Genomic DNA, 27,150 nt, shown 5'->3' on the forward strand with positions numbered 1-27,150 from the left:
ATCAAAAGAAAATGAAAACGCAAACCGTAACTTTCATTTGCCCGGTCGAGTATAAAGCCCCTTGTCACCTCTCTCTCTCTCTCCATACTTACCTGGCTCCGAGAATCCCGTGATCACCAAGGCGGGGACTCCGGGCCGAGGCCCTCTCACTGCACTCCGGGGGCGGCTGAAGCCCGCCACTAGCTCAAAACGAGTTAGATGGGGAGTGATATTTTTGGTAGCGGGTGATTGCGTTCGCGCAGCGCCCCTTTAACCTTTATAACGAACAACAGAATCACAAAGAACACCAAAGACGCTATTGAATTTGATTGGTGATGGTTGATTCAATTGTCTTTTCATTTGCGTTTTAATTGTTACAATTTTTGTTGTTTTTCGTTTATTCAAATGTGTTTGTTTTCTGTTAACCTTTAATTGTATTTGGAATCACAAGAGGCCGCACTTGTTGAATTTGTTGAGTTTGTTTTTCTTTAATTGTTCTGTTCGCCGCAAGGATCGCATCACTTCACAGTTGAGATTTTCATTTGTTCTTATGTTTATACATATGTATTTCTGTTCTTTGTGATTAAATTTCAATTAAATTTGTTCCTTTAATTGTTGATCATTTTTGTCTTCAAGGTAACCTTCAAATTAATCAACAATAATCGTTGATTGTTATTAGAAAATTAAATTCTCACCTCATCGAAAAATTGATTCTTATTGAGCTCTTTTCTTTATCTCTCTCTCTCTCTCTTTTTCAGTTTACTTTCTTTTTTCTCTGTCTTTCTTTCTCTTTTCTTTTCATAATTCTTTCTCTGTGTCTCTCTTTTTCTTCTCTTTCTATTGATCTTGCTCTTTCTTTCTCTCCATTCTTGGTCTTATTTTCTCTCATATTTAACAATAGTCACTAATTCTGTATCTCGGTAAGTGTTTCCACTTGTTTGATTAACTGTTATGTTGATTTATTCAAATTTCCATGGGCCTGAATTGATTGAAAATTGTTTCTTATCCTTTGCTACTTTTTCTCTCTCTCAGTTCTCTTTGTTTCGTTCACTTGAATCATTGTGCTTGTTCACATAGGCTGTTGGCAGTCTATTTTCTCCATTCTCTGAAAATCCTTTGTTTTATCATCCTTGGTATACGTTTCTGTTTATTTATCTTCTTTCCACTTGTTTGATAATTAACTGGACAGCATCACATTTAAGCCGATTAAACATGGCAGAAACTGTTCTCAGATTTGGGCCTGAATGGTAAGAATTAGTTTAAACAATTAGTAATTTGATTCTTCAACAACACATTTTTAACCCATATTTTTGTTCCCCTTCTAATTATTATGAATATTCTGTTTTAATTTTTTTTCTTCTTCAAGGCTTCGTGCTTTAACTGATGGAGGAGTCAGTCACCAAAATGCTTCTGCTAATCCTGTTTCCAATCATCAAAATATCCCTTCATCAACAACTAATCTAACAAGCAACAGCTCGCTACCAACTCTTTTCCCAATTAATAAATATAAACTGGCTCAATATCGTTACGGGCGTGAGGAAATGTTAGCTTTATTTGATAACAACGTCGATATGGCCCTCGAATTGAAAGAAATACCGACCTTAACGGTAGATAAATGCCAGCTACCTCTTGCTCTCATCCCTATGAATGAAGATGAACATCGTTTGTGGTCTAGGTCTGTGAACAGTGAGGCCATGTTGAGGCTTAACAAGATGAATGCTAATGCTGGTAATGCTGAACGTGACCGACCAGAAAGAAGTGCCACTGTGAGTGGTGCTACACCTAATGAAAGGACAACTGGTCCTGCCATACGAACCATGAGAGGAGGTATGACTGCTGAAAGAAGTAGAGGACGTGGGAGACCTGCTTATTATCAAAGAACTGGTCCCTATGATGAAAATGGGGAAACTGGTGAACCAAGAGATGCCTTCAGAAAAAATTATGAAAAAAGTTCTAGCATTAGTGAAGACGGGCCCAGGGAAAAAAGCTTTGACAGATCTTTGTCTAGAGGGGAAAGTAGTGATGAAGGAAACAGGAACAGGAAAGACGTTAGACTTGCTGATAACTGGAGATCAGGTGGTAGAAGTGATGATCGTAATAATTGGAGAGCTCGTGGCAGAACAGATGATAACTGGAATAGAAATCATGACTCTTGGAGAACTGATGATCGTGATGGAATAGGAGAGGATCAGCAACATCGAAATGGTCCAATTATGCGTCGAGGTTATGGAAATCATTATAAAAGAAATTCAGAAGGTTGGGATGACATGGATGATGAAGAACGGAAGAGTAATCTGCCTGAATGGAGCTTGGACGACGACATGTCTTGTGAGGCCAGAGTGGGAACGTTCGATGCGTCTGGAGCGTTTCGTGAAGGAAGCATGGACGATGAAATCAAAGATAATCCACCTGGTCATAACTCTAAAGATCATAATGATTTAAAAAAGAAGGTGATGGATCATAACAACTCAGTTAATGACAATGTAAATATGGATAAGAATGAAGCTCCACCGGATGATTCTAAGTTACTTGTTGACCTGGACGATGATGAACTCAGCGCTCCGCCATTTGATGACAATAAAATTATGACTGGTCCGCCGATATCAAAAATGTCCGATAACAATATTGACTCCCAGTTTCAGCTACAATCTCAGTTATCCCATCAACATCAGCCATCTATATTACCACAGATTCAGTCTCAACTTCAAAATCAGCAAATGACTTCTCAATTGCATCCAGCTTTACAACCCTCTCTCCAAACTCAGCTCCAGCCACAGTTTCAATCACACCTTCAGCCTCAAATGCAGTCCCAAATGCAGTTGCAATCCCAATTACCTTCGCAGTTACAGCAGCAGATTCAGTCTCAACTTCAACCTCAGCTCCAAAATCAACACCAACCTCAAATACAATCTCAACTTCAGTCTCAGATGCTTCACCAACATCCTCCTCAAGCATTATCTCAACCTCAGCCACAATCTCAAATGAACACTCACCATCACATTCAAACTCTTTTGGAAAACTCGCATATTAACCCTAATCATAAACCTCATCATGAAGAAGATGGTTTGTCTCATTTAGAAAAGGCTGCTGAAAACATGGTCGCTCAATGGACTTCGGAAGCGGATCAAGAAGAAAGGGTTCTCAGGGATAAACAGAGTAATAATATGACAGTTGTTCCTCTTCACCATGAAGACGCATATAAATGGTTTTATCGTGATCCTCAGGGTGAAATCCAAGGTCCATTCTTACCTCAAGAGATGTATGATTGGTTAGTTTCGGGTTACTTCACTGTAGATCTACTAGTCAGGAGAGGCTGTGATGAAAGATTCTCTCAATTAGGAGAGTTAATTAAGGGATGGGGTCGAATGCCTTTCATTACTGATAAAAATCCTCCTCCAGTAGTTAACATGACACAACAAACACAACCCAATAAGTCTATCAATGCAGATGCGCTACCGTCTACTTTGTCGCCAAATTCTCTCTACTCGTAAGTTTTGTTGCTCATTTATCCAATTTAATCTCATTTTCCGTTTCGCTAATATCTTTTTGTTGGAAAATATTTTCAGACAAAATTTTAGACAACAGCAGATTCTTCAACAACGCCAACAAGATCAGATACAGAGACAATTTTTTTTGAACCAACAACTACAAATGCAAACTCAGTTGCGGCAGCTTTTAGATCAACTGAAAAAACAAGATGGATTCTCAACATTATCAGCGCAAGAACAACAGTGTGTCCTTGTCCAGCAATATGTAACCGCTCAGCATCAAGCAGAACAGAGGCGGATGCAACCAACTCCACCTCAACCGACGAACATTCCTGACGAACCGAAATCAGTGATGGAACAATTATCTAGACTTGGTGTGCCAGTTGTTCGAAGTGGTCCACTTCTTACTCAATCAACACAAAGTATCTGGGATTTAGGGAATGGAGGAGTAATAACTGCATCTGCATTGGAAGAATTACAAAGACGTGAGCGTGATAAATTAGAGCTTGAAGAGAAAAAGAAACTTTTAGAGAAAGAGCAAATTGAAGCACATAAACGAGCGGCAGTCGAAGCTCAACGTAAAAGAGAAGAAGAACAAAGGATAGAAGAGTTGACCCGTAAATTAGAGCAAGAAAAGAAACTCAGAGAGGAATTACTCAGAGATAAGGAGGAGCGCCGAAGACGAGAAGAAGAGGATGAAAAACGAAGAATGGAACAAGAAAGAATCGAGCTTGAAAGAGAAAAGAAAAGACTGGAAGAAGAAAGACGAAAACACGAGGAAATGTTGAGAGCTGAGGAGATTTTCAGGAAACGGAGAGAAGCAGAACGACAACGACTCATGAAAGAAGCTGAAGAAGCCGAAATATTGAGGCACCAAGAACAGATGCAACAAGAACTGGTAAGCTAATCGTTTGCCTTTTGCTTTACATTCATGGTCATTCTCAGTTTCACCAAAGCCATGAGCTAATTTGCTAGTTAATAGCTTGTTCCGGTTTTGCACAATTTAATTGATTTACTTTTTATCATGTGATATTTAAATATTTTTAACAAGCTTTTAATATCTAAATTGTTCTTACTTCTTCAGGATCAAGCCCGGAAACCGAATCAACTAAGCCAACAAAAACAAAACCAACTACAAAAACAACTTCTGCAAGCTCAGCAAAACCAACAAGGTTTGTCTAAACTCAATATCATAACTTGAATGATTTTTTATCACTGGCTACTTGAATCCACCTTGTCATCATTTAGTTTGAAACAGTTTTAGACGTGGCACATTTTTTACAACAATGATTTTTGATCTTGAATATTAGATTATGTTCATGGTTTAGATTGTTGGAAACACGAATACATAGATTACAGTTCATTCGAATTGAACTATTCTACCCATTCGCAAAGACTAAAATCTCTTACCTGACCTCTTTCTCTTTTCACCATGTAATCACAAGAAAGAGTATTGATAATATTTACATTGAACAATTGACTACACACACGTTTTACTCACTACACGTTGAAAATATAATTACATTGTATTAGATATTTGATATATTTTTAACTGTTTTATTATTCTTTTACCGTTTAGTCAAAGAGAGGAAAGAAAACCAAAAACAGGTACAAAACCAACAGACCCAAATTCAGAAAGAATCTAAGAAAATCTGGCCTGATCGAACTAATTCCGATAAAGCTGATGGTTGGTCCTTTGATAGCGACTCTCCAAGTCCTGACGCAAATTCATCTTCTATAAAGTTTCCTACGCAACAAATTTGGAAATCATCTGAAGACTCAGGTGATAAAAATTCTTCAAAACAAATTTGGGGTCAAGCTTGTCAAACAAAGAATTCAACCATATCTCTTGCCGAAATTCAAAGACTCCAAGAGGCCAAGGAAAAGGAAGAGAAAATTAAACAAGCTCAACAAACTGAAAGGCAAAATATTTATTTGTGAGTATTCAGTTGGTTTTATCTCCAATATAGATTATTAACTTGGAAGCATTTGCAATTTTTACAGAGAAAAACAATCAAATGCCCAACAGTTATTTGAGCAGCAGCAAAAACAGAAAAACCAATTGACATGGGCTAGAAGTCATTTGCAACAAGCTCAAGCACCAGTGAAAACGTTGGCCGAAATTCAGAAAGAAGAAGCTCAGAAACTTGAGAAGCAAAAGAAAAGTGAAGAGAAAAACAAGCAGCAGTTAAACAAAATACGGTTACAAGTTGTGGAATCTGGAGTAACGCGGCCAGTCAGTTATCTTGGAAAGGGTCTTCCACCAATGCCTGGGGCCAATCTTCTATTATTACAGGTTCTTCGAATCAAACATCTTCACCGGGGCCAAATTTTACAGGTAACATAGGAGAAGCTTTTTGGGACACCCCAGCCCCAAAAGAAAGCAAAAATGCATCTAAGAACCAAGAAAGTAGTGCCTTGCAGCACAACATCAAGTCCAGTGGTGGAAATAATAATGGGGCCAGTGGCAAATCCAAATCTCGAAAAGAAGAGGTTCGAGATGTTTCATTTACTGTTAATTTGTGTTCATAAGATTTTAGTAGGTTCATTTTTTATTGATTTTTCTCTTGATTTATTTTTTATCAGGAAGTTGTGATGAAACTATTTAGTAACCAGCGTCGACAAAAGCCTGACGAGTTCACCATATGGTGCACTGGAGCGCTGAGCAAATATAAGTCATCTATTGATAGTGAGTTTTAATATTCTCATTTTAATTAATCTCCTCTACATTTGGTTGATTATAAAAATTATAAATCATATTACATTTATTTTCCCTTTCAGTTCCTACGTTTATTGCATTTCTCAAAGATGTTGAATCTCCATTTGACGTCAGTGATTATGTGAACTCTTATCTGGGTGACACTAAAGAAACAAAAGATTTTGCCAATCAGTTCTTGGAGAAAAGGTCATATTTCCGCAATCAAGCTAAAAAAGAAGCATCAGAGGTGAGCGGTCAAGATCATCTGCGAAGATAAATGAAAAGTATTCCTCACAATTTTTTCATTATCTTTTCAACTTTTCAGGAACTGATGTGGGGACCAGCTCCTGCTATAACTCCGTCCGTTAATAAATCATCACACAATAATCCGTCATCCAATAATAATGGAGGAGATGGTAATTCTGGTGCCGCATCAAAGAAAAAAAAGAAAAAGGCGAAAAAAGTTGCTAATTCAATCCTAGGATTCACTATTCAATCTGATCCTGACAGAATTAATGCAGGAGAAATTGAAACAGTGGATAAATAAATGAACGACACTTGATTCTGTTAGAGATTAGAAAACGAATGACTTTCAACGAGAACTGAAACGATGTGTTGATCCAATAGTATCTTCAGCTATTATCGCCTTTCTTCACGATTATCTCTCATTTGGTTCTCTTTCTCGTCTTCGTCTTATTCTCCCGTTAAATTGCTGCAAAAGATTATCTTAATTAGTCTGACTCCTCGTGACTGAAGTTCATTTAACTAATCTGTTAACTTTGATTTGCGCTTTTCTTAAACCAAGACTTAGCTTATCAAATTTCTTTCGTCTACTCACCAAGACACTTTAAAAACAGAAAACGAATTAATGTAAGGAAATTATTCCATCAAAACACTAAGAAACATCAGTCAGAATTCTGACTAAGAATCATCGTTAAATTGATTGTAAATTGTTGTAAAATCCTAATGATAAGGCAACAAATTTTTTGAAAGATTGAAATCAATCAGATTATTTGGTAAAAAAAACAGTTAACTTATCTTGTCAACTTTTTTTATTGTCATCGTATTTTAGTGAAGCAAATGAGTTGATTTAATTCATTCAAGAAGAAATTTAATCCGATTAAGTTTTCTTCTGGAAGAAAATTTATCAGGACAAACAAGAAAATGAGTAACAACGATTCGAGAGGAACATTTATAATGAATTCTTGAAATTGGATCTTTCATGATTCGATCATCCGTCGTGAACACATTGTAACAATCTTTTAATTAACTGTAAATAATCAAATTGTATAGAAAAAAGTTGTTTTCTTTATTTTAAGAATCACCATCATTTTGTGAATAGAGAAAAGTTCGGAATATGATGAGTGATAAGAGGTTACAATTCGATGAAAAATTCGAACAAGTTTATTTACTCAAAGAATATTCAATCAGAGCCTTTGATCATTTCTTTTTCTTGCCTTTGGTTGCTGATGGAGAAGATGGAGAAGATGTTGGTTCATCTTCTTTGTTTGCTTTAGAAGTTTCTTTTCGTCGCTTTTGCCATTTAACTGGATGTTTACGGTACATGGGCCAAGGTGGAAGTGTCAACTGTTCAAAGAAGAAAATGTTATAATGAATAAACCAAATTAGTTAATCACTTTACCACAACAGATTGTTAAACTTACCAAGCAAGAGATGACAAATCCTGCACCAAGGGAGTAGACGGTGTAAGAAAACTGCTCATGATAGTAGCCAATTCCTAAACCAATGACAGCAGCAGTTAGTATTAACGTTTGGAATAATTTCTCAGCTTTCTTCTGACCAGCAAAATCCTAATTATCCAGGAAAACATTAAAGAAATTGAAAAAAAATGAATAAACAACAAGAATGAGACAATTTGTCAATGTGAATCTTACCATATGAGTTGGAATAGATTCAAGAAATCCTGACATAATTGCAGATGATTTGTTAATCCTTAATAAAAGCAGAACAACCACAAACAAAAACTCAAAGTTACCAAGTAAAACAGAACAACAATTAGTGAAAAATTAACAACAATCAAACTAAATTAATTTAGTTTAATCAACTGGGCTTAAAGTGATTGGATATTCACTCAGCTATTGAGCTTCCACCTTCTGGCGATCAGAGTAATCGATTTGCTTACGAATGGAATTAGGGACCGTTTCCGAATTGCATTTCTATTTATTCCTTTTCTTTTATTTTATCGATAATTTTAGAATTTAATTATTAACCATTTAAAATTAATTTTATTAACAAACACTTTATGAGTCGATTTAATGATTAAGTTGTTATCGATTATTGATTTTAATCAAGATATTTTAGTTGGATGGCTTTCTTTTTTAACTTTTTCGAGGTCATTCAATTAGGAACAGAGAAATAATCAGTTAATTGACAATAGAAAATAGAAAGAGCATTTAGATGATTAGTTAATTACAATTTTATGAATTATTGTTTTCCGATCATCTCCACAACTTGCTAATAAAAGTCCATCGGGTGATTGATTCCCAGGTTTAAATCGTAATTTTTTTACTTGTGATGTGTGACTAAAAGTGAAAATAATGAGAGAAAATTAGTTAATAGCTACAATTTGATATAATCAATTATGAATAGAATTGAATCTCACCAATTATCAATTGACAATTTTAACTTCCAATTAGTTTCTATTGACCATTTATAAATCTTGATGTTGCCATTTTCTAGACCAAAAGCGACAACATAACCATTTGAATCACGATATCTGGCGATATCAATTGCGATAATTGGGTCTGATAGAACTAAATTGTGATCAGAAATCGCCATGACAGGACCCAAGCAATTTCTTGGTCCACCGTCACCAGAAACACCACCAAATCCCCAAACAATGGCTTTTTTATCCCGAGAACAAGTGACGAAATACTGATTATCTGGAGTCCAAGCGACGTCCCAAATTATCCGACTATGGAGACAAGTCTTCTTATCGGTGTTTCCAATCTTAATTATGTTTACGTTTGATTCTGAATCTTGTAATTCATAAAGACACCAAGTTCTATCACGAGAAACGGAGATAAGGTAACGATCATTCGGAGAGAATCGAGTCTGGGTAATAGTTAAACTGTGGAAGTGAAGTTCTTGTAACTTTTTAAAGTTTTGACCGATATTCCAAATAATAAGATTGGCACTTTCAGATTTACTCGCTTTACAAGCTGATGCTAGTAAAGAACCTCGATGATTACATGTGATAGTGAAAAGTTCATATGAATGTCCAAAGAGTTTTTCGATTTCAGGCCAAAGAGTATTTTGTTGTAAAATCTCCTCCAATGGAGGTTTGTCCAGAACGACTGACTTGAAGTATTCGTCCATGTCAATTTCACTATAAATCGCTTTGTTGGATAGACCCAACGGAGGTACACTAGCACATTCGGGAAGCTCTCGATTTACTTTTAATTGTTTCGATAAATCCTCTTGTGAAATGTTGATGAAACTTTGGAGAAATGATTTAGTTGCACCAAAAATTCTGATGACTTTTTCATCGGCACCAGAGGCAAAAGTTAACCCATCAATCACTGTGATACAGTTTAAATCGTAGCCGTGGATCTGAGGTCTTGCGATTTCATGATAAGTCGTTTTGGAAGACTCTTTCCTGGCCCAAGGGGCATGAAGACGAGTTGTTTGATCTAATGAACATGTTAACAGAAAATTTCCATTGGGTTCCCATGAAAGATCATTGATAATCTCCCAATGGCCTCCGAGACCAACCTCTGGACTCCATGATCCAGTCTCTTTATTATTTCTCCATACATGTAAGGCTCCATTGAATGATTGTCCAATTATCAAATTAAGCTGTGGGTTAATCAAAGCTCCAACGAAACCAAGAGCACTTCCACCAACATCTCCAACTCGAATAGATTCTGTCCAAATTTCATCATCTTCTCCTTGACACCAAAGCACAATACTTTTGTCCATTGAAGCGGATAGAAGACCAACTTTACCAGAAGAGTTTTCAACAAATTGTACCGAGTAAACCCAACCTTCGTGACCAAGTAGAATAGTTTCGATCGACACTTCGAAGTAATTATTCAATAGTTCGGCTACACGACCTTTCTCAGAGCGGTTAGTATCAATTCGAGAAATTTTCCAAACTCTTATAAAGTGATCTTGACATCCAGTAGCTAAATACAAAGAGTCTACGGAAGGGAAATAGAAAATTTTGTTAGCAATAGTCGTTAGAAATTGTTCAATAAGAATAACTCACTCGAATTTATGGAAATTATATCGACAGACTGTATCCAGTCTTCGTTTCCACCCAATTCGATTAGTTTATGAAGATTCTTGTTCTCATCAAAAGCCATGAGATGGACCATTGAACCGCTTCCAACAAGACTGATGAAAATAACATCACCAAACATTTGTTGATCACTTTGGATTAATCGTATATCGAAAATAAATTGTTTCATCTCAATAAAGTCGATAAATTGATCGTTGAACCACAATCCAACCTTTTCACTGGTCAAAGATGCACATGTAAAGTAATTCACATGATTCTTTTTGAAACCTTGACAATTTAATGAAGTAACGATTGTGTGAACATTAATCAATCCATCATCAGGCACTGAGAGTTTACATTCAGGAATATAACCATTATCACCTTTTGTCCATATTATTGCTTGACCGCCATTAGAAGCTGATACAAAACTATCAACTAACAGAGATTATCGATTAATAAATTGAATATTTAACAAATTAACCAGAAATCATACCTGATTTAATCCACCGAACACAATTAACTTGTGAATTGTGTCCATTAAGAAGTTGAATATGTTGATGATCAACATAATCATAAACACAAATTGAATTACATGAAGGATACACAATCAAATTACCTCTAAGATCAAAAGCATGAGGTTTATGGTTACAATTAGCAGATAGATAATTAATTTCGTGCGAGAAAATTTCTTCCTTCATCTTAATTAAACTTCAAACAATTAATAAAATTAGAATATAAAAAATTCAAAACAACCACAATTTCAAAACAAAACAAAACATGGAATCAAAAGGGATCATTTCCAAATTAAATTCTGATAAGATTCGTAAATTGTAAATTAAATTGTCAGTAAATTGATTATTTACAATTTCTTACTTTCTAATTGTCATTGAATCAATCGGTTTGAATAATTTTAGAGATGAAAATGATCTTAGATTAGCAGTTCAAAGAAACCAGAACTTTTTTGGTGATAGCAATTAAGAAGCTGAAAATTAAATTAAAACAAGAGTGTTAATTGTGTTGATTTAGTTGAATCAACAATTGGCATCTCTCCTTTCCTGTTTGTTGGTGTCAAAGATAAACATGATTACAATTGATTGATGTCAATTCGTTTCCAATTTGATGAGTTTGTCATGAAAAAAGTTCAAAGAAAAATGAAACTCAAGTTTATCAAATTATATTCACTTGTTGCTTTAATTATTACAGTTATCACAATATTCACTTATTATCATGTTTTTGTTGGAAACAATAATGAATTTAAATCCGATGTTAAATTGTTTGATCAACTCGAAATCGAAGAATCAAATTCTGATTTGACTTTAACTCGTTCTGAATGGTTTGATAAAAAGTCGCCTTCAAATTGTTCACTGCCAATCAACATGGATCCATTTGATCCGATAATTAAAAGTTTTATTGTTAATTACAACCATGATAAGTTTAAATGCTATGATGACATTAGCCCAGGAGTTGAAGAAATGTTAAAATTAACTAATGGCCAACAATTAACCTCGATGAATGATCGTGATCCGATTGTCGTGTTGAAATTACCCAAGAAACGACATTCGGTTAAATGTGCGTATCGACCATTTGAATTACTCGAAGATTATGACCTGGAATATAGAGCAATCGAGATGATAGAAGGATTTTCGCTCAACATGAAATCGACTAATTCGCAATTCGTAGCGATTAAGTGTATAAACGGAGACGAAAAGGTCTACAATCGAATCCATTCTTGGCCATTGAAAGTTTCACAGTTAATTGAGAAAAAATCATCGATACCAACGGTTAAAAGCGACCAAATTAAACCTTCGGTATTAATCTTGGTACTTGAGTCCACTTCGAGACTCAACTTCGAAAGGTTCATGAAACAAACATCAAAATCACTGAATAAACTTTCAAGTAATTTCATATTGAAAGGATTGAACATTTTCGGCGACGATACCTGGAAAAATATGATTCCACTTCTAACAGGTAAAGATAATTACCAAACGAAAGCTACTAATTAACACTGACTGTTGATCAAACAATTAGCTACTTAAGTTTCACTTTCAGTCAACAGTACTGTTTGACTTGTTTATTGTTTTCTGTTTGAAAGCTGAACAATTAACCAATTTACTTTAAACGGTTTTCCAATTCTCATGAAAAACAGGTCATCATGTTTCTTACGGCGAATGGTCAAACCATGTAGACGAAGTTGGACCATTCGATGATTTAGATTTAATCTGGAAAGATTTTAAAAGAGCTGATTATCTGACCGGTTACATTGAGGATTATCCATCATTGGGATTATTCAATTTGAGGAAAGATGGATTTTTAAATCCACCTACCGATTGGTACCCAAGGGCTCATTGGGCACAAATGGAATTTGAAATGGGTTATCACAAGACTAATAAGTGTTTCGGTCGTCAGCCTAAATTGACTGATTGGTTGAAGCAAGTGAGACAATTTGTTAATTTAACCAGCTCATCTAAATTACCTTACTTTCTGTGGTCATTTCTTATCGAACCATTGGCAGATAATTTCAACAAAATTCAATATGTTGACCAGCAATTAGCTGATTTTATTAATATCTATTCAGCTCAACTTGAAGATACAGTTTTTATATTGATGGGTGATCATGGGCCACGTTTTGGTGGACAAATGACCACTGAATATGGTCAATACGAGTCAAGATTACCTTTGTTCAATATTCATCTACCTAAGAAATTAACAAAACGTCATCCACATTTAGCAAAGTATTTAACTCGAAATCAAAATAGATTAACAACTTGGCTTGATGTCAGAGAAATTTTGAAAGATATCGCTTCAGGTTAGATTTGGTTCAATGGTATTATGAAAATTTAAAATTATCATAACTTTTTCTAAACCATTTCGCTCATTCAAACAGGTAACTATGAAGAATTAATCAATTCGAATGAAGTTAAAAGAGCTTATTCAATATGGAGACAAGAAGTTCCTTTTACTCGAAATTGTTTACAAGCGAGGATTCCATCGGAATATTGCTCATGTCGAGCTTCGAATTCAGGTCAAGTTCTACAATTATCATCTTTAGCTGTTAAAAAGCTGCGAGATCATTAATGGATGATATTAACCACCGACTGAATGATTACGCTGGTTATTGTCGAAAACTGAATTGAAAAATATTCTGAAAGCGATGGTAATCAAAAAAATAATTTCGATCACAATGTTGATAACTAAAGACTGATTTTTCTTTGCAGTTTTTTCAGGGAACCTCATCTCATCCGGACAGAATGGAACTTGTTCTGAACGTTTCTCCATCAAATGCGATTTTGAGAGCGATTGTCACTCGTCCTTAAAAGGTTCAAAAAAGTTATATACAAATGGAGTTTAGATGGTGATATCGATCGCCTCAATAAGCCAGGAAATGAAAGCAATTGTATCGAGGACGAAGTCACCCGAAAATTTTGTTCTTGTTATGAAAATCTACTTTGAATCAATTAAATATTAACCACAAATCACGATTGATTTTATCTTGGATTTTTTTATGACATTATTACAAAATGATATGTTTTTTTGTCTTTTATATTTGTACTTTTAACAATTAGTCTTAATTGTGAATAACAATGGAAAACAGTAACAATAATTTAGAAAAAGGAAAAACAGTCTTGAATTAGTCGATTTAATTGTAATAACACGGAACAACAATCATGTTGATTAAACTTCTTGTTGAGTTAAAAAAATTAAAGGTAAGTCCTCTTCTAGTTGAAGATTAACTAGATTATCATCTCTTTCAATTGCAATCGGCGAATCAACTTTCTTTAATTTAATTATATTATTTGGACTAGAAATTAATTGTTGGGCACTCCAAGTTGGATCAGCTAATTGTTCAACGGTACAGCTTTTACGAAGAGTTGATTCAAAGTTTTCTGATGTCACCATCGTTTGACACGATTTGGAAACTCTCATAGTGTATTCAGCGATTCCATTAGTTGATGATGTTGGCAATAAATATCTTGAATTTTCAGCCTTCTGAGTTTTATCGTGATTAAGATAATTGTTGTTATTGTTGTGACTATTAACACGATTGTTTTGATGCGATTTATTGTCAAGTTTCTGTAAAGCCGAACTCGATTTACCAAATAACTGGGAACCGACACTTGAGAAAGACTTTAACAGGGAAGGAATAACTTGGAATGGACTTTTCAATGAATTATCAGATGAAACTTTTCTATTCTTTGATAAATTACCAGTTTTTCCTGTTGATTCGTCGTTTAAATTGTTCTCAACTGTTAAATTATTTCCTTCATTTACTTCTCGTTGACCATTGACATACAGTTCAACCTCCACGTTGCTTCTGACCTCCATTCCTGGACTAGAAGATCCACCTCGAGGTATTTGAGTTCGAATGCTTAAATTAGATGAGGCACGACTGCTTTCAAGTTCTGGATATAAAGTAAATGAATTATCTCTCGATGGAGTAAACAAATCATCATCATCATCGTAATCACCAGTCATAAAATCCTCATCATCATCAGTACATTCAATCTGAATCTCTGTTAATGGTGAACTAATTGAATTGGATCGACTCGAACCCATTTGTGTGTCAGTCGCTATACTGTCTTGTAATGATGTTTCCGTTGTTTCGTTCTTGATGCTTTCACCTAAATGGTAACATGACAATAAATTGGAAAGAAAAAAATCAAATTAAAGAGAAATCAATGAAATATGATTACGATTTTCACCACAATTAGGGAATGGGAATTTTAGATATTGAGTTTCTTTTAAATTCGTTTACTGATAAAAATTGATGTCTCTCTCTCTCTCTCTCTCTCTACTAGCAACTAGTCTTCATCATTCATCTGAAAGATCATGAGCAAATTCAGTTGTCTGAAAAAAGGATCATTAACCAACTAAAATCAAATCAACGTTAAGCTAAATTCTGAGTGATTAATGTGAAAACTTGAAGATAATTGAAACAACAATTGTATCTTTAGCTGAGGTTGAATCTTTCTTCCTCTACAATAATCTAGTTTAATGTTAATGATGATTAAAATGATTAACCTGATGATAAGATGTAACGTTTTTCTCTTGATTCATGATTCTTATCCTTAGCACGAGATAATTCAGTTAATTTGGTGAAAAACTTGGATGAATCTTTGGTCTTCGGAATTACACCAGCCATCATTATCTTTTCAGTTTCACGGCTCAATTTATTTCCAATGTGATTAACGTTGATACTCGAACTCTCATTTTGGTTAATTAAATTGATTCTTGTACATTCAGGACACAGAAAAGTGGCTTTGGTTGTCGGTTTTCTGTTTATAGTTGAATTAGTTGAGTTGATGAGTGAATTTCTAATTTGGTTGTTCGAGTTGACGGTAATTAAATAATCATCAACAATCGGAAGTCTAGTAGAACCTTTTAGATCGTGACGAAACACAGCGGACGAAGAATCACTTGAAACACTTGATCGAGTCGTGGACAGTTTACGAGTTGTAGAAGTCGAAGATGAAGCAGTCCAAGATGACCGACGACGAACCATCGCAATTGGACGTTTCATTGTTAAAAGTTGCGGCGAAATGTACCCGTGTCTCCATGAGTCCGATCTTGATGAGAAGTTACCACTTGAAATTGAATCTAGTCTATTATTTGGTCCATTTTGTGATCGTCGAGTGTGTCGACTGGGACAACTTGTTGAGTCTGTTGAATCTAATCGCACGGGTATTTCTTTCGTCGCTGATGATCTCCCTTGCCACCATTTTGTGGCCATTTTACGGAACAAAGGTTGACCGTTACAATTACCATTGAGAATTAACTTATTAATAGATATATTTGAAGGTTCAGCTGATGTTAGTCCACATCGACAAACCAACTTCTCACTATCTCCAGAACTTTTCTTATCAACGATTGAATTTGTATTAATTGGTGTATGTCGATTGGAGAAATTGGAACTATTTCGACCTCGACCAATCCCACGGGTAACTCGCGACTCTTCAATTCTCTTACATAAAAGGACACAATCTTTCTTGAATTGTTTCGTGAAAATGGCATAAAGGAAAGGATTGGCACATGAATTTAAAGGTAAAACAAAAACGGTAAAAACTTTGGCCTCAGCAAGAGTAATAAGCTCATAACCAGCGATTGCTGTTAAGGTAAAAAAAGCGATCGGAGCCCAACAGAGGAAATCGGTGAAGACTAATAGAGCCATTCGCTTAGCGATTCGAGAATCATTTGAGTTCCAAGCTTGAGAACCTCTAATGGCACAATACATTCGCAGGTAACATCCCATTAGAATAAAAAAAGCAAATCCATTGACAACAATCAATGAGATTACATAAGTTCGAGACCAAAAGTCCGTAATTTCGAAAGGTAAACAAACAGCGAATTTACGATAATCAGAGATACCAAAAAGAGGGAGAAAAGCCATAAGAAGAGCGAAAGCCCAACCGATGGTCATAATGTATGCAGCGTGTTTCAGAGATAATCGTTTATTCAAATGCATCGCGTGAGTGATGGCATAATTACGTTCACACGTTATAACGGCCAAGGTGTAAACAGAAAGTTCGGTTGACAGAACACCAAGAAATCCCGCGATCTGACAGCCAAATGAACGTTGCCAGGGAAGCGCATATACTTTGTAATCGCCCAAAGTGGCAGCATCAACAATCGCCAACATACCTAAATAAATGCCCATTAGAAAATCAGCTGCTGCGAGATTACAGACAAGAAATCGAGGTACATCGAGCTTAGAACGTCCGAAAAGTAGAACCACGACCACTACCCCATTACCAAGAAGAGCGAGAAGAAAAACAATCCAAACACCACATCGAAGTGTCCACCAATCGAACAGATCTTCACATGGAGTGAATGGACCTAATGGACAATCAAAGAGAAAAAGAAAAGAGTTGGATGATTAATAACCATTATCGACAAATATTGTATCATAATAGATATTTAATAAAGTTACACAAAAGTTATCGATTTTGTTTCCATCTCCTTTTATCGATCAACAACAACATTTAATATAATTTGATGAATGATAAGGTTAATCGAAAAGTGATCAACCTTTTTATTAGAAAATAACTTTTCTTTTCTGCAACAATTTAATTCAAGTTAATTGTAACCGTTGACAGTTTTTCTCCTCTTTATCGGGTTAATTGTACAACTTGCCAGTTGATTGTCTTGTTAATGGGTTACAATTAGTCGATGAGTTTTCATAAATACATTCAATGTTCATCAAACAGTTTATATTGATTGGGAACATTTGAAATTGTTGATTCAGATCATTTCAAGAAGATAATGGTAACAATAATAAACTAATTTAATTATTAATCATTGAGAAAAAAAAAGTTATTGATTCAAATTGTTAACTTTTTTTGTTCTTATTACAATCAAATAACATTATCATGATCATTACAATTACTACATTAGGTAAACAATGGCGACTGATCGAGTCTTATAATGATGATAAATTAACTCAACTCAATTAACTCCCTGTTGATTTGTATTGTTACTTTGTAGGAGGTTGATTAAGATAAATATTAAAGACTAAACCAAAACCATAGTCCAGCAATCAAGTTAATAGTTGAGGTCAATGCAATTGAATCAAAATCAATACAAGTTTGTAGAAAGGTAAACAAAAGGTAAATACTAAATATGTTAAAGTATAAAATCAATTCAACTTATTGATAAACTAATAAAACTTTTGCAAACAATTTTCACTGAATTAATTGCTCAGAATATTAAATTAAACGTAAAACAATCAAGCGAAAATTATTCACTGATAGTGAAAGATTTAATCTAATAATCTGACAATAAGCTTCCGATTAATTCATCATGATTAACACCTTCTTCCTAAATGGATCAATATTGTTAGTTGAAGTTTCTATTGAATAACAATATTATTTATCTCAACTGTTATTAACTAGTAACAAACTAATGTTAATCAATGATAACTTTTGATTGCGTCAATTGTTGAAAGTAGAAAAGCAAATAATCATATGTAAACTAAATTGTTGTTAAAATAAATTGATATTCAGCTCACGAGGGTTGACACAATTTAACGAAAAACAAAATTAACAAGGAATAGACATTGAAACGGATAATCCATTTGAAAGTAAAATCTTGTTTCTTAATCATTAACATACAATTTAGTTAATATTTTGACGTAAAGCCAACACACAATTGTTACGATCTTTTCATGGGATTGATTGAAATGATTGAATCTCAATTTCATATCTAATAATATGATGAGATACGAATACGAATCAATGATTAAATCAGTCTGATTATTTGTTTGTTTGTTGATTGTTCACAATAACAATCAAAAAGGGGCAATTTAGCTTGGATGATGAGAGTTAATCATTATTCACTTGAATTGTCATTTTCTGTCATCTTTCCTCGGTTTTCAATTAAATCAGTCATCTGTAAATCTCAAGTAACATTGTTACACCACTAATAAAAATTGACTGGTCATCATCATCCATGATATAGTTATTATCTTCATCATCAGTATTTGTTTAGATCCATAAGGAATTGATTTTCTAATGATAATAATAGTTTGATTATTCACAGTGTTTACTTTTGGACTACAATCATGTTTACACAACAATAAATCCACTCAATTACCATTTACCCTTTTGCCTGTTATCACTAATCTAATCTATAACTAACCTTTATTGACCTCAAATCATGTCGATAACTGACCATTACATAATTATTACCATCATCATCATTGTTGAAACATAGTCTACATGAAAATATAATTAAAATAACAATCTGATGGCTAATAATCAATTTTTCATTTAATCTAATGTCGATTCGTAATAACAATAACTATTAGCTGGACAATTGAATGAATATCAAATTTTGACTGGACATTAACATTTTTATAATCGAAATACACCAAAACTAATACACTAATTGGATTGGAATTGATGAGAGTAACTATGATAATATAATTACTCCAATGATGATAATAATAACACTTAATGATATCGGTAACAATTAACATTGGACGTCGACTGAATCTTAAATAATTATATGGATGGATGACCATTAATTCAAATGGTCAATAAAATGAGTAAGAGCAAATATTGTTGATTGTATAATAATAATTGACAGTTAAATGATGGCAAAAAAAAGGTTTAAATTAATGAGAAGATGATTAATTTGATTATTACATTTGTATTATATCGTAATAAATATTAAGTTAATTGTAAATTTAATATTAATCAACTTACTTGGTTGTGGAAGGCACTTGATAGGATATTTGATAACAATATTGTCATAATTTATCTCAGTTCTGTAATCATCTAGATACTCCTCAGAGAATTGACTAATATTTCTCAAAATGGATTCTGTTTCCGGTGTCCAGCTTTGAGAAGATAAATTATTTCGGACTACCCAAGTATTAGGCCAAGTTGTATTCCAAATGGACATGTTAACATCATCCCGATGGAGCCAGATAATGTCCTCTTCAAAATGATTGATTCGGGTTGATAATGATGAAGATGATGGTGAAGATGAAGATGAAGATGAAGATGATGATAAGAATGAGAAAGGAGATGATGATGTTTCATCTGGAAGATTATTGAACTGACAGCAATGATAAGCATAAGAAAGAGCTAATACTTGGATAGATGGGAAAAACTCTGGTCCAGGGAATGAGATTAAGAAAGGATTATTGTGAACCTTAATCTGATGGAGACCCTTTAATCCAGTTGTGGGTAGAGATGCAAATTTGTTGGTCCCTAAATTGCTAAATGAAATCAAATGAGAAATCGACAGTTAAAACAATACAATAACTAGATAACTGGAGGATTTAATTGACAGACAGACAGAACAATAAACAATTACAATTACGAACTAATTAGGTTAATTAAATTTATTGAGCAACAAGTTAAAAGTTAATTGTCAAGAACTAACCAAGAAGAATAAGATTAGCAAGTTAATTATTCAGCAATTTACTCAGTTAACAAACACAATCCAAGTCTAAATTGCAATATGATTCTAACAGAGAAACAGGGACCAAATTAATGATAATTAATTAATTTATCTCAATCATTGGTGATTCTAAACGAAATGTTTCAACTTGATTAACTTGACAGTTGATAATTAGATCAATATTCAACTCGATCGAGTCAAGATTATTGTCAAATGAAAAATGAAAACTCGACAAACATAATCATGAATCAGATTATCATTAACGATTAAAATTGATTTAATCAATTGGATGATAACAAAAAAAAGACAGAATATTAATTATAATGATAATAATATGAATGATACATTGGGCATCTATCAATAGCTCGAGGGTTATAAAACAGTTTTGACTGATAGTATTTACAGTTATTGTTATTATTGGAATCATGAAATGATAATAATAATATCAACACGGTAATGTTATTATCATCTCTCTGTATTCTGATCTTCATGATTCTTCAGAGTTTTGTGTTCATTGTAAACAGAATTCACCTCAACTTTACTTGAGAGTTATATCATATCAGAACATCTTTTCATACTTATCAAAAATTCTGAGGAAAGAAAGTTATTCTCAAGGAAATGAGAATAACTCCCCGTTGATATTTCCAATTTTCTCATCAATCCTCAGCATGATTCTGGTAATAATACTGAGAATAACACAAAGATTTAAGAAATAACAATTCTACTTTGGTTGGATTGGTCAAGAATTGAGAGAGGAAAGGGTTTTCTCTTCTTCTTTTTCTTTCAATGTTGTTTTACCCTCGAAATGTTTTCCTTCTGAAAGACACAAAACGTCAAAGTTTGTTAACTTGTTAGTTGATTGTTTGGGAGTAAATATTGTTTATCAGAATATATATCAAGTTAGTTAACTGATTGTAACTAATTGTCATCAACATTAGTTAGATATTAATCGAGAGCGATCTGTTTTATCTGCAAAATGGTTTTACTTTACACAATAGGAAGTATCAATTTCTTAATGAAACCCGGAAGTAGAATATTTTTTACCCAATGTAAGTCAACTAACTGTTTATGCTTCTTAACCATCATTAAGACCATTGACATTGCGATTAATAGTTCAATACCGTTATCTTATTGTAAGTAGAGAGAAAAAAAATATTCATATAACAGTTAATCATGAAAATGATTCAGATCATAAGTGTAACTAGTTAATGCTCATTGTGTCTTAACTGTGATGTTAAGTGATAAGAGGTAATTGTATTGGTAACAATATAGAGTATCAGATGATTAGATAATGATTATTGTGATATTACTTACAGATCTCGGAGGTTGTGAAGAGGTAGAAATGAATTTGGATGAATTGATTTAATTAGATTATTGGATAAATCTAACACGATTAAGCTCTCCAATCCAATGAACGAGTTGTCATGGATTTGTTGAATCCAATTGTGGCTTAAAAATAAGTGAGTTAATCTCCTTTGAGTAATAAAATGTTTCTCTCCAACCATAATTAGTTGATTGTAACTTAGATCTCTGTAATTAAAATTAGCATAAAAAATGATGATCGCTCAATGAGTGAAATTGAAATTAGTGATAAAACAAATGACTCTTGGTAATTAATAGTAACATAATTTAGTGAGTAAATTGTAATCAATTTATTGGTAAACTTTATTTGCTGTGACAATTACTAATTGTTGAGAGTAAATCATGAGGATTTAGAGGCTGATTCAGACTGATTGTTAATTTAATTTGATTAGAAATGAAATTGAATCAGTCAAACAGAATTGATTTAGAATCAAACAGAAAGTAAGTAATTAATAATTTAACATCAAGTCATTTCAATTATTATTATGTAGTTGAAACATTATCAACAATATCAATTGATTAATTTTCAAGTGGACAATTAGTTAGATTGTGATTACATCAAAACATTACAATAACAATAAGAGTTGAAAGGTCAACGTTTGATTAATTATATCTAATCAAATTATCATCATCATAATATATAATTTAGATACACTATCTGCTGTTGCGTAAACTGATCAGTTAATCATGAATTAATTAAGTAATAATCATCAATACAGACAAATAGTAAAGGTGAGTTAACACTGCATGATTAATGATTCTGAGATATTGTTGTAATATTTGGCATTAAATTTTCATGAGAAACAATTAATCATGAGAAAATATTTCAATTTAAATTGTTTGCAGACAAAAAATTTCAAATTCAAGAGATAATCATAGTTAGTAAGTTAATAGTAGATGTAAATTGCAATTACCTGAAGATTAGATGTTTAGGTTTCAAAGTCTCGAATAACATTAGATTAACAGAGGAAAAAAGTTCTAAGATTAAACTAACCTAGAATCAATTCTGAAATTTTAGATCAACTAAATTGGAATTAAAAAAGTTGAATGTTTTATGTATATGGAGTAGAAGAGATTGATTGTTATCCAAGGATTTGGAACTAATCGTTAACTCATCATGAAGAGTTTCAAGAATCGGGATAATTGCTTTACATGCATATGAAATAATATGAGTCTTTGTTATAATGTCACTGGAAACTCAACTTTTTGTATGTTTCAATTGTTTGTCTATGGGAAATAATATTTGGGCTTCAAGCCATAGGGTGTGATTAAAAAGTGATTTAATTTAATCTCTGTTTAGATTGAAACAATCAGCATCCCCTGTTTAAGCTTCAGGAAACATAATTAGATTGATTGTAAATCTAAAAATGGTATCATGTATACCAAGGGTATAAATGATTAGATAATTTCATGTTGTCAGCATTTGATTATTGATTAATTGGCGATTTGATCAGATAATTAGTAATCATGGTCTTTATCACTTTGTTTTGTTAACATGAAAATGATAATTTAATCATGATTGTGATATAAAAGACAACACAATGATAGATAATTTAAAATTGATTATTAAAAGAGATTAATTTGCTTATCTAAACAGAAATTAATCTCCATAGTTATGATTATCTAGTAAAGTCATTTTGTTGACAATTGACTATTGACCACTGGGAATTGACCACTGGTCATAATTTAAATCATGATTAATGAATTATCAACGATCGTTACCTTTGGTTAAGTTAATTGGGAATCAACGGACCGTTTGATTTGTTTGGTTGGACCGAAAAATGGTCAGAAACTAAAGGGTCATCGATCCAACGAATAGGAAATCAATTGAATTGGTACAATTTGGATAATAATTTTATCCTAAACCAATCATGAGGAATCATGGATAATGCTGATGGGCAGAATCCATGGAAATATCTATTTTGACTATTCTATTATTTTCAGATTATTCAAATATCCTGAGATGTTCAAATATTCTGGTTAAGATCTTCTGAACCTTTTCCTTTTCACCAAAGAAGAGAAAGAAAGTTTCGTAAAAGAGAATAATAGTAAAAATAAAATACTGAGAATATAAACCTGAACATGTATCTCTATGGTGAGATATTATCAATTCTGCCAATGGTAAACACATCTCAAGAAATAATCAGAGAAGACTTTAGAGAGAGAGAGAGGGAAACGAATACGCAAAAAATTCAATTCTAATGGAACTAATATCATTTCAACTTTGACAGAATTCATTGAACCATCAACATAACCATGCAATCTTTACACAATGAGAGTCAATATAATATTATGATGATAATATATTATAGTTATCATCATTCCGAGCTGAACACAAAAGTGACTGGTTTTACAATATTCGAGATGAGATCAATTTTACAACCAGCTCATTCATTCATTCATTCAAATAGATATTAATATACAAGTGAAACAGTTAAATAACTTTAACTTATTAGGTTGAAAAGGTAATCAACAAATGATTATCAGCATGTTACTCAAACGAAATACTCACAGTAATTCCAGTCTGGTACAATTAGTTAATGTTGGCATGTACTTTAATCGACTTGATTTGACAACTCTGTAAAATATTAATCAGATAATAAGGTGAGTTGTTATATTGTTATCCAATTTCAGTGCCTATCATCATGGGAATGGATTCAAAGTAATGGAAAAATATTATGTATTATATCATATTAGTTATATTATTGTTATCGTTATGATGGCGTTGATGTTGTAGAAACTGAAACTGAGAGCAGATAAGATTATTCTGAAATGAACGAAAGACAAATCAAACGTAATTCTGATCTATCATGATAATGGTAATAATATAAATGATGATAATAACCATCATACTTTTTTTACATTTAACATGTAAATTGAACTGTAAAAAGTTGAGTAGCAAAAAGTAAATGGCCTGAAAATATGATAATAATACTTCAATATTTTTAATGCTCGTGGTGATTATTATCATGGGTAAGAAGTAACTCGATTTGATATGGAACAGGTTAAATACTTACAGAGTTTTAAGATTGGCTGATGAGATACATAATGTTGGAGAAATGGTTTGAATTGAAGTTCGATCGAAGGAAATATGTTCTAAAGAAACTGTTTCATTAAGTTCAGGCCAAAGAGATAAATTTTGACAGTCAGAAATAGTTCTGGTAATTGATTGATGAGGAAAAGAAAGATGAAAAAGAAAACGATAATTAAGTTGATTAAGAAATGAGATGAGGACTTACAGTTTATGAAGTGAAGTACAATTGGATAGACTTGAGGTATTCAGAGTTTTCATTGGGCTCCCTTTGATTTCAATAGATTGGTGATTATAATTGTTACAATTAAATGAGTATTTACCAATTTCTTCAGCTCTAATTTCATCATTTTTAGTCACTCTAAAGGGAGAAAGAGGAAATAAACAATGGAAAATTGAATTAATATCAATTTTATTAATTCGCAGTGAAAAATAAGTGTATTATTCAAACAATATTGTTTAGTAGATTTTAGCATCTCATGGGTGCTCAGTAAAATATTCATTCTGAATAATGGTTGATCTTTTTTTATTCAATACAAAACTTATGCTGTGACTCTGTCTAGTCAGCACATCAATTTATATACTTGATTGAATTGAAAGATGGAATAACTTTATCATCATCACTGTGATGATAATCATCATCTTGAGAGAGGAAGATTTTTATCAAATAAAAAAGTTATCATCATCAAGATGAGTATGAGGATGAGAGAGAGAGAGAGAGAGAGAGGATGGTTAAGGTGATTGTGGAGGAGGAAGATGAGGAAAAAGAGGATGACCATCACTGAATCATTATTACTATTATATCAACACTCAACAGCCATTACGAAAATAAGATGAGGATAAAAAAGGATTAATGACTTAGGTGAAAGTGAATCAATTGATCACTTTCGCTTAGGAATGGATATTTTTACCATGGAAAATAATAACAATATCTATTGAAAATAATGGTAAAAGTAATCAAATTGTTTCTTTCTTTCCAATGAGAATCAATAATTTAAAAAAAATCATTTATCTTATTTCACTATTATTGATAATGAATTAGATTTAAATTGAATCAATTTCTCATTGAGAAAAATATTGTTACACCAAATGTGTGACATTGAATAAACATTTTTTAATATAACGATCAATGACCAGATTCAATTTGTTAATCAATTATACATTATATTTGAATCAAGTTTTCACCACCAATGAACTCAATTTAATTAAATCAAATTTACACCGAGAAGAGTAAATTGTTCACTCCCTGTTTACTTTTCCATTGAATTTATTAAATGACAGTTGATATGAAGGTGGGCGTATAGTAAATATGAGATTTTCTTTTCCGGTATTTTACTATTTTTTCCATTGATGAAAATGTTACTCTGGTTTCGTTTTCTTTTCCCTCTAACTCACTCATTCTCTCTCTTTCTCTTTCTCTTTCTCTTTCCTCTCCATCTTCTCGCTGATTAACTCTACTAATCTCGGTGATGATTTACTATTTACCAAATGATTACATGGATGTTAACCTGTTAATGATAATTGGATTAGGTTGTACTCTCTTTCTGCTTGTTATTGCTTTTGATTTTGGGTGTTGAAGGTGAAAAGGTTTGGGTGAAAATTACGCTGATTATACAACAATTTGTTCAGCAGAAAGGATGAGACAACACACTTGTTACACAATATGATTACTACTGTGATTCCTTACCCTTTTTTACATCATGTGTATGGGAATGGATCATACGAGTGGGTGTAAAGGAGGAGCCAATACATTGAAAATGTTTTTCAGTTCAACTATTAATGGTAGATCTACATGTACATTTCCTGTCATTGAGCAAAAGTAATTCATAAAACCAAAAGATGTCTTTTTATAAATCATTTTCTTCGAGAAAAGAAAACAGAAAAAAAGAATATATTAACAGAAAAAATAAGCTTCTTCTCTTTAGAATAATTTAGACTGTCATGCACTAATATTTACGATCTAATTGAAAATGTTGAATCAACGACTCATCTTCATTAAATGTTTTGTTGAGCAAATTAATTAATGTTTTAAAAGGGAAAGAGAGAGAGAGAGACAATTGAGAATATGACAACATTTTGAGAATTAAATTAATGTTGTCAATTGTTGACACGAGAAATTAGAGGGAAAAGAGAATAGAACAAATGAAAAGGGTTATGTAAGGACAAAGGAAAAGAAAGAGCGAGAAACAAAAGTGAAAATGGCGACGAGAATTAGCGACTTACCGATTGGCGATTTTGTTCAAAGTTACCGATATTCCATTGGTGATCACCACAATTAGTGTTATCCACACAATATTATGATTAAAATTCATCACTATTAACAATTAACTCGTAACATTAGCCTTCGTTTGGCCAACATTCAATCAACATTCAAACTCTAAACTAAAGTTTATCCATTTGCTTCATCTTCGCATCTCTCTTACTTTAACCTCTTCTCACTTTTCAT

At 32.9% G+C, this 27,150-nt stretch overlaps 5 protein-coding genes and 1 non-coding gene across 6 annotated transcripts; 3 read left to right on the forward strand and 3 right to left on the reverse strand.

Moving 5' to 3' along the window:
• The first annotated feature begins 84 nt into the window (after positions 1–84).
• On the forward strand, positions 85–248 carry LOC128398016 (U1 spliceosomal RNA). The gene has a single exon (XR_008327031.1). It is a non-coding gene; the product is annotated as a U1 spliceosomal RNA (small nuclear RNA).
• LOC128397948 (GRB10-interacting GYF protein 2-like) lies at positions 109–7,198 on the forward strand. Its single transcript, XM_053358745.1, is given in 11 exon segments — positions 109–899; positions 1,012–1,226; positions 1,346–3,466; positions 3,546–4,365; positions 4,552–4,639; positions 5,047–5,404; positions 5,472–5,646; positions 5,649–5,960; positions 6,054–6,156; positions 6,249–6,412; positions 6,491–7,198. Coding segments are annotated over 10 exon segments (4,398 nt in total). The 5' UTR covers positions 109–899; positions 1,012–1,191; the 3' UTR covers positions 6,713–7,198.
• A 252-nt stretch (positions 7,199–7,450) lies between these two features.
• LOC128397975 (signal peptidase complex subunit 1-like) lies at positions 7,451–8,268 on the reverse strand. The gene is made up of 3 exons (XM_053358776.1): positions 8,061–8,268; positions 7,830–7,976; positions 7,451–7,752 (listed from the first exon to the last, which is right to left on the reverse strand). The coding sequence occupies exons 1-3, from the start codon at positions 8,094–8,096 to the stop codon at positions 7,606–7,608; spliced, it is 330 nt and encodes a 109-aa protein (XP_053214751.1). The 5' UTR covers positions 8,097–8,268; the 3' UTR covers positions 7,451–7,605.
• A 177-nt stretch (positions 8,269–8,445) lies between these two features.
• LOC128397952 (elongator complex protein 2-like) lies at positions 8,446–11,182 on the reverse strand. The gene is made up of 4 exons (XM_053358748.1): positions 10,902–11,182; positions 10,397–10,843; positions 8,789–10,328; positions 8,446–8,708 (listed from the first exon to the last, which is right to left on the reverse strand). Exons 1-4 carry the CDS (start codon positions 11,104–11,106, stop codon positions 8,588–8,590), a joined length of 2,313 nt encoding a protein of 770 aa, XP_053214723.1. The 5' UTR covers positions 11,107–11,182; the 3' UTR covers positions 8,446–8,587.
• Positions 11,183–11,309: 127 nt separating this feature from the next.
• LOC128397954 (uncharacterized) lies at positions 11,310–13,765 on the forward strand. The gene is made up of 4 exons (XM_053358750.1): positions 11,310–12,376; positions 12,555–13,214; positions 13,293–13,562; positions 13,624–13,765. Exons 1-3 carry the CDS (start codon positions 11,506–11,508, stop codon positions 13,481–13,483), a joined length of 1,722 nt encoding a protein of 573 aa, XP_053214725.1. The 5' UTR covers positions 11,310–11,505; the 3' UTR covers positions 13,484–13,562; positions 13,624–13,765.
• A 165-nt stretch (positions 13,766–13,930) lies between these two features.
• Positions 13,931–27,150, reverse strand: LOC128397949 (uncharacterized). The gene is made up of 8 exons (XM_053358746.1): positions 26,928–27,150; positions 24,913–25,065; positions 24,691–24,831; positions 24,186–24,251; positions 21,626–21,841; positions 19,609–20,126; positions 15,428–17,239; positions 13,931–15,027 (listed from the first exon to the last, which is right to left on the reverse strand). Exons 1-8 carry the CDS (start codon positions 27,014–27,016, stop codon positions 14,081–14,083), a joined length of 3,942 nt encoding a protein of 1,313 aa, XP_053214721.1. The 5' UTR covers positions 27,017–27,150; the 3' UTR covers positions 13,931–14,080.

This window comes from Panonychus citri, unplaced genomic scaffold (assembly GCF_014898815.1).
Source record: "Panonychus citri isolate SS breed McGregor unplaced genomic scaffold, ASM1489881v1 Contig00040, whole genome shotgun sequence".
In the NCBI taxonomy this organism is placed as follows: Eukaryota; Metazoa; Arthropoda; class Arachnida; order Trombidiformes; family Tetranychidae; genus Panonychus; species Panonychus citri.

What these genes read in the sequence shown, in the direction of transcription:
- LOC128397954 (XM_053358750.1), top strand. Translation starts at nt 11,506, where the DNA reads ATGTCAATTCGTTTCCAATTTGATGAGTTTGTCATGAAAAAAGTTCAA. An exon ending in TATGATTCCACTTCTAACAG is followed by an intron (nt 12,377 to 12,554) that starts GTAAAGATAATT and finishes CATGAAAAACAG; the next exon opens with GTCATCATGTTTCTTACGGC. An exon ending in TTTGAAAGATATCGCTTCAG is followed by an intron (nt 13,215 to 13,292) that starts GTTAGATTTGGT and finishes TCATTCAAACAG; the next exon opens with GTAACTATGAAGAATTAATC.
- LOC128397952 (XM_053358748.1), bottom strand. Translation starts at nt 11,106, where the DNA reads ATGAAGGAAGAAATTTTCTCGCACGAAATTAATTATCTATCTGCTAAT. An exon ending in TGTTCGGTGGATTAAATCAG is followed by an intron (nt 10,844 to 10,901) that starts GTATGATTTCTG and finishes AATCTCTGTTAG; the next exon opens with TTGATAGTTTTGTATCAGCT. An exon ending in AAATTGTCAATTGATAATTG is followed by an intron (nt 8,709 to 8,788) that starts GTGAGATTCAAT and finishes TTTCACTTTTAG; the next exon opens with TCACACATCACAAGTAAAAA.
- LOC128397949 (XM_053358746.1), bottom strand. Translation starts at nt 27,016, where the DNA reads ATGAATTTTAATCATAATATTGTGTGGATAACACTAATTGTGGTGATC. An exon ending in TCAGCCAATCTTAAAACTCT is followed by an intron (nt 24,252 to 24,690) that starts GTAAGTATTTAA and finishes AATATTTTACAG; the next exon opens with AGTTGTCAAATCAAGTCGAT. An exon ending in CTTCACAACCTCCGAGATCT is followed by an intron (nt 20,127 to 21,625) that starts GTAAGTAATATC and finishes GATTTCATTTAG; the next exon opens with CAATTTAGGGACCAACAAAT.
- LOC128397975 (XM_053358776.1), bottom strand. Translation starts at nt 8,096, where the DNA reads ATGTCAGGATTTCTTGAATCTATTCCAACTCATATG. An exon ending in AATCTATTCCAACTCATATG is followed by an intron (nt 7,977 to 8,060) that starts GTAAGATTCACA and finishes CTGGATAATTAG; the next exon opens with GATTTTGCTGGTCAGAAGAA. An exon ending in GATTTGTCATCTCTTGCTTG is followed by an intron (nt 7,753 to 7,829) that starts GTAAGTTTAACA and finishes TTCTTTGAACAG; the next exon opens with TTGACACTTCCACCTTGGCC.